Below are 6,959 nucleotides of genomic sequence, written 5' to 3'. Positions count from 1 at the left end.
GTCGGGATAGTTCGCACTCAGCTCTGGGCTGCCTGACGCAAACCCTGGGCAGTTCCCGCCCTGCTCCCAGCGGCCCCACTCCCCTCTTCCAGCTGCATAGTATGCGCAGGGCAAAGGCGGCCTGGGTGTGCGTGTTGGCAGATGGGTGCTTTAGCACCTGCCAACCAGGGATCCCCACGGGAAGGCCGTTTGTGGGCGTGGCCAGTGGCTGATCGGTGCATTAGCACCTGCCAGCCACGGATCCCCGCGGGAAGGCCGTTTGTGGGCGTTTCCGGTGGCGATCGCTGTGGTCCCGCGGGCAGCCCTGGGTCGGGTCCCATACGGGCTGCCTGCCGCCCCAGTCGCAGATAGCAGGCCCGGATGGCAGGGGGGCAGGTCGGGTGGCGCTGTCCCGCCCTGCCTGTAGTATGCAAATTAGCCGCCATCTTTGTTGGCAGTTAACCACTATCTTGGTTTGCAGTTAATTTGTATATCACCCTGATTAGCCAATGGGAAGCATGTTGGAGGAATGGTTAATTACCGTGTTTGTCTATTATTAGATAGGATATATGTGTTTTCCACGGTCTTAGGCAACCCCTGTGAAAGAGTCGTTCGACCCCCAAAGGGGTCGCGACCCACAGGTTGAGAACCGCTGGCTTAGGGAGTAAAACTGTCCCTTTTCCCCTTTCCCCCTCTGTCTCTGCATTTTCTTATAAGGGAGTTGTGTTTTTAACCATTTGTTCAGTGCCCTGGGCTGGGGAAGATAATGGCTTGTTAGTTACAAGCTGGCTGCAAATTGCCCACACTATTTGGCCTTGTTTTCACTTTCCTGTCTCAGTTTCCCTATTCCTCCTGCTCTGGAATCCTGTATCATCACAAGTACCTAGCAGAGTCAGTCTGCAATGTGTAGTGAAAAAACAAGTACTCTAGTAACAAGCCTCACCTATTCCGCAGGTAGGGATGAGTAGCCTTTCTGTGCTATTTTCCCTTCAACTCTGTGATTCTCCGAGATCAAAGAGACTTTATTCCCCGAGGGATCTACTTAAAAGGACAGTGCTTCTTGGTTGGTGTTTGGAGTTCTAGGCTGTGAAGACCAAGTGGACCTGGAGGGTCATGCGTATGAAGTGGAAAGTGATAGAGGGTAGCAGTCAGCACTTGAGTATTTACTGTTAATATAACCTTGCTTAAACCCATCTTCTTTCAAAATGACCTGGTGATCCAGCAGTCTCCCATTAGAGAATTAAAACCATGACGGTGAACACAATGCATAAAGACCCCACTGGGTGAAACTAGTCAACAAGTTTTCATAGAAAACCCACTTCCACAACAACAACAAAAAAGTACCTGTATTGGAGAGGGCCCAGCTTTGTCATTTCCCTTCTTCGAAGCATATAATGAGGTGTATTCCAAAAGCACTAGGATCTTATTGTGCTGAACACCCCACCCCCACTGCTGACCGTGTTGCCAGATTGTGAGAAAAACCACCTGGAGGAACTTGAAAGGCCGCTTCCTTTAACATGAATGCAGACCATCAAAGTGGTCTCAGACTGCCCACAAGCAGGAACAATCTCTGAGACTATAATTGAGTCACATCACATTCTTTTAGTGTGGCTATTTATGGAAGGCAAAGAACTTGTGTGACTGAGGGCTTCACAAATAGTTCCCATTGTCAGTTAAGCCAGGGACCATTTCCAGATGCCATCTTTAACAAAAAGAAGCTAGGGAAGTGAGCAGTGTCCATAATTACTACATTGGTGACAAAATAAAGCAATATACAGCAAAAGAGACAATTTGTAGGATGGCTTACTTTTTTGTTGTTGTTAATCTTCACCAGATGATATTTTTTTGCATTGCTTTCAGAGGGTAGAAGGGAGGAGGAAGAGAGAAAGTGAGAGAGAGAGAGAGAGAGAGAGAGAGAGAGAGAGAGAGAGAGAGAGAGATCAGGCTGGGAATGGAGCCTGCAACCGAGGTGTCCTTGACCTAGACTCAGACTTGAGACCCTTCTAAGCTTGGGTTCTCTAACCACTGAGACTCGCTGGCCAGGGCTAGGAGGGCTCACTATTAAACACAGTACCTTTTGGGTGCCCAGGACCTGAGGTTCTCTAGGGACACCCTATCCACTGAAGGTATAATCCATAAACTGTGTGGGAGCCTGGAACCTCATTAGAAACCACATGCTCAACCAGGACAGATATTCACTCCCTCCCTCACGGGTTGAACTTTTCATCTAGTATGACTAGCAGGAGTATGTCTAACCCCACATACGTCTGTCTCCAAGACTCATGCTCTGAGACTATTTTGGGCTAAACTTTCACAGCACAGCCTTTTGGTTTCATATTTCACAACACTGGTGAGTGTATATGAGCCACACTGTTCGTGAACTTTATCATGAAAGTAGAAGGCCTTCTTCCCCATTTTAATAGAGAGAAAACATTTCTTCATTTTGATTGGAAAATAAGCCAGGACAATGAAAATAGAATACCCATTGCCGTACAGGTAATTCCTCCTCCTCCTCCTCAAAAAAAAAGTATTTTACTGAGGATTCTTCTGATTGTCAGAGGTGTGCTAAACACTTTGCTGTTATTCTTCCCAACTCTATGAGGTGTGGCCTTTTCAAGATGAGGAAACTGAGGCTTAAAAAGAGGTTAAGGAATTTTCCCGAGATCACAGGAGGTGATGAAGCTCTTTGGTGAGGTTTGCTCTATTTCCAGTGTTCCATGCGCCACCATGCTGTTCAAATTTCCATGAACACATGTATTAGCTGGGGACCTTGTGGAGTTCACAGACTCCAAGGTGGAACCTAAGATTCTGCATTTCTAATAGGTTCTGCAGTGCTGATGAGGCAGCTGGCCCATGGACCACACTTTGAATAGAAATGTCCTATACTATTGCGAAGGTATAATTCCTCCTTTCAACACAATAGTGTATTTCATCAAGCTGAAGCCAAGCACTCTTACTTGGTTACCTGACCTTGATACATTTGAGACAACATGGAGACAAGAAAGATATCAATCCAGAAGCAATAGTGGTTATGGAATGCATACATTTCCATGTATTTTTACAGTAAAAATGCATTAGAAATCTTTCACAAAAGAAACTTAAAAAATACAAGTAGGGTGTTGGGTCCCCCCTCCCCCACATTCTTTTAGGCATCCGCTGTGTAATATGGGTGGGAAGGAAATTTCTAAATGGTTTGATTTCATCGTATAAAATACACATCCATCATCTCTCATCAAGACATTTACATGAAGTGGGGGGTTCAGGAAAGTAGGCTCACAAGAATCAGTCTCCAATGTAAGGTTACAGTAGTTCAGAGAAAACTATATCTTTCTATTTAGTGCATAGTCCCTGTACAGTACAATATTTCCAAAGCGAATCTGTGTGGAATTCTGAGGAAAGAGCCACCAAAGTCTCCAGATTGAGACAAGCCCAGGTGGGTAGCACATAGATTTTAAAAGGTCAACTGTTATCTATGACAATAAAAAAAGACATCAAAATATCAACTTTGATGTACTCCAAAAATCTACCTTGATTTCATTTATTTAAAACTCTGGACCACAACTGAGAGCATCAATCATTTAACATCACAGATTTTGCTAGAAATAGTGAGAAAATTCTTAGCAGTGGAACCTTAGGAATAAAATCTGCAAGTTGGCTCCCAGGAAATGGATGAAAAAGAACATCATTATTCAGTTGTATTCTCCCTCAGCCTTACTACTATAGCTCGATGTATGTTTTGTATGGAAAACTTTGATAAAAACAGCAGCTGCAGACTTTTTTCTCTGAGGAAGTTGTTTTGTGAATGCCTATTCAACTATAGCTACTCACCCTAGTGCTATGTATAAACCCATAAGTCAAATAAAGCTCTGAACAATGTAATATTATATATGCATAGTGTTTTATAAAAAGATTGGCCCACACACTGCTTTTCATCAGTACAGAAACAGCATTAAGTCCATAGCACACTGCAAGAAATGAGTGAAGAACAGAATGCAAACAAGTGCCTAATAGTTCACAAGCAGGCTCACCATGGAGGAAATTATGATACTCAAACCAAGTAAAGCTTTAAAGAATTACTTATATAGTCTCCCATTTTAAAACAGCTTTACATACCTGATTTAGTTTACATTAAAATATATCCCAATGAATCAATTTGTTCCATATTCAGAAATATAAACACATATCACATTCCTCACTGCTAAAGTTTTTGTCATAAATTCTCTTTTATACAAGAAAAAAGGCAACAGTTGTTTTTAAACAGGCTCTATTAATTACAATTTTTACTCTGTACACACAATGATTGGCTGGTTTTCTCCTTTTTTTTTTTTTAACAGTACCATGAGAACAACAGTGATTGACTTGCAAAGTTTGTGTCTGTATGGAAAATGCAAAACAGTACTACGGAAATATACAATGTATTGTAAGCAGCAGTTTGCTATAGTGGTCCAACGGTACAAGCAAACATTTGGCTCAGCTAGGCAGTAATCCATTTCCCATTTCAACCACCTCCCTGGGCTACAGCAAACCCAGTTACACCTCATGTGGGAGCGGATTGCAAAAGATGTGTTGTTGTTGTTTAAAGAAAAATCTTGTTTTGTTTTGCTGTCCCAAAATTCAAAGGACAGGGTCATGAGGGCAGAACTTTGCCAATGAGCTCTAGAGCCATTGGGATCATGTCCTTTCCCCTTCAATTACTCTGGAGACTGTTGTTAATAGTTTCAAAAGGGAACCTGGCATTTCTAATAAGCACCTCTAAACCCTACATATCAACAGAGAGCTAACTCCACCAAGACTCATTCCCTCCTCCCCCATTTGGTAAGGAGCAACCTGGGCTTATGCCAAAAGGGGGACCACACCTTCTCTTTTGAGGATTTTTGATTCCTTCACACTGGGCACATTGTCCCCCACTCCATCTACTCTGCAGCCTCAACCAGACAATACAGAAGGTGTTTTTTTGTCCATTGCTTCCAGTAGTTGAGTGAGGCCATGATGGCACTGCCTTCATGAGATCTTAGGAGGTGTTGGTAACGCTAATGAACCTGACCATCTGCACCGGCGCTGCATTTGGGTCATGGCGGCCAACCTTTATGGCCAGGGAGAGTTTCAACTGTTTTCTGAACCAACTGTGACGCAAGAACATAACATTTCTGTGTGCTGTGTAGATTTGCTATAAATATCCTTCATTTGCAATAGTAGTCTCTTCATATAGTTTGCTTGATTTTAGGATCACCGGCAATCCCAGAGTCCTCAGCATTTACAAATATAACTTTTGCCTCTTGGCTTTTTTTTTTTTTAAAGAAAAACTACAGTATAGCACTACATCATTACATAAGTCTATATCAAATTAATCAATAACTTCCCTTACTTAGAGAAAATGATCAAAAGCCCTATTTGACCAGGAGAGAGAAAAAGATTGCCCAAAGATGGGAACAATTCTACAGTGTATGTAGAAACAAAATTTATCCCCCTTCGGGGCAACATTTGGCAAATAATTTCCAGAAAAGTATGCATTTAAAAATACTTTCTTTAATATTATACATCAGGCACAACACTGTTCACATATATATTTTTTCCTTATAAATTCAAATGCATAACATGTTTGTTGCTATTCACAGGGTGTTCAGGTGCCAGGTGCTTCCTAAGGTGAGGACATGGTTTCGGGGTGAGCCTCCTCTTGCACCTCGGCCCCGGGATCGCCCCGGCCGGGCTCAGATGCTGAGGTCGGTGCTGCACTCCTTGTAAGGCCGCCGTCTCTGCTCCGGGGGGTGTCTGCCGCCGCGGCCGCCCTCGGGCTTCAGGCTCGCCTCGTCCCTCTCCCGGTGGCCGGCTCTGTCCTCTCGGTTCCTTTTCTCCAGGGACCGCTCCCGCCGGCGCTCCGGGGACCTCGCCCGCCTGCGGTCGGTGGACTTGGCCCTCCTGTCGGGCGAGCCCGGCCGCCTGCGCTCCGGGGACCTCCTCTGCTCCAGGAGCCGCTCCAGGGACCTCCTCCGGCGGCCGGGCGAGCCTTCCCTCCGGCGGCCGGGCGAGCGCTCGCGCCTCCTCCCGGGGGAGGCCTCGCGTCTGCGCTCGGGCTTCTCCCTCCGCTCCAGCGTGTTGTCGGCGCTGCGGGTGCCCTCCCGGCGCCTCTCCGGGGCCCGCCTGCCGGGGCCGTCGGCCGCCAGCCGCTCGGGGGGCGCCTCCCTACGCCCCTCGGGCGCCCGGTCCTGGGGGCGGAAGGCCCCGCCGCCGGGGGTCCTGGGAGTCCCGTTCCACGTGTGGTGCTCACTGGGCGCCCGGCCCGGCTCCCTGCTGCCCCGCGAGGGCCCTCCGGGCGCCCGCTGGTCCCCGTGCGGCGAGGATTTGTGAAGGTCGGGTGGGTGACTGGACTCCGAAGGCGGGGGCAGCCGGCGGCCCCTCGTTTCCGGGGCGCCGGGCCTCACTTCCGGGACGCCAGGCCTCACTTCCGGGAAGCCGTGTGCAGCGGCGGTGCCGCCGAGCCGCTCGCTGCCGGGGTCTGCGGGGAAGGAAGCAGAGCGACAGTCGGTGAGCAGCCCTGGGCGCTGGCCCACCCGCATGAGCGCCCACAGCCACAGCCCGCCGAGGCCTGGGGAGGGGAGCGGCTACTAGTTAGGTTAACAACTAGAGCTGGCGGCCCGCCGAGGCCTGGGGAGGGGAGCGGCTACTAGTTAGGTTAACAACTAGAGCTGGCGGCCCTCCGAGGCCTGGTTAGGGGAGCGGCTACTAGTTAGGTTAACAACTAGAGCTGGCGGCCCTCCGAGGCCTGGTTAGGGGAGCAGCTACTAGTTAGGTTAACAACTAGAGCTGGCGGCTCTCCGAGGCCTGGGGAGGGGAGCAGCTACTAGTTAGGTTAACAACTAGAGCTGGCGGCCCGCCGAGGCCTGGGGAGGGGAGCGGCTACTAGTTAGGTTAACAACTAGAGCTGGCGGCCCTCCGAGGCCTGGTTAGGGGAGCAGCTACTAGTTAGGTTAACAACTAGAGCT

At 48.1% G+C, this 6,959-nt stretch overlaps 1 protein-coding gene across 15 annotated transcripts in view; it reads right to left on the bottom strand.

Moving 5' to 3' along the window:
* Positions 1 to 3,004: 3,004 nt before the first annotated feature.
* The window catches only part of MAGI1 (membrane associated guanylate kinase, WW and PDZ domain containing 1), a 559,916-nt gene continuing 555,961 nt past the window's right edge, over positions 3,005 to 6,959 (bottom strand). For 11 of the 15 annotated variants that reach the window (XM_059663036.1, XM_059663038.1, XM_059663040.1 and 8 more), the window contains one exon: positions 3,005 to 6,472. In XM_059663036.1, the coding sequence (XP_059519019.1) occupies positions 5,688 to 6,472 (785 nt within the window). In that variant the 3' untranslated portion in view covers positions 3,005 to 5,687. The remainder of the gene's footprint in view (positions 6,473 to 6,959) is intronic. The other 4 variants (XM_059663047.1, XM_059663049.1, XM_059663048.1 and 1 more) reach the window with 1 other exon arrangement.

This window comes from Myotis daubentonii, chromosome 14 (assembly GCF_963259705.1).
Source record: "Myotis daubentonii chromosome 14, mMyoDau2.1, whole genome shotgun sequence".
NCBI lineage: Eukaryota > Metazoa > Chordata > Mammalia > Chiroptera > Vespertilionidae > Myotis > Myotis daubentonii.
The sequence above is the reverse complement of the archived record's forward strand: the minus strand, read 5'-3'. Positions and strand labels throughout refer to the sequence as shown.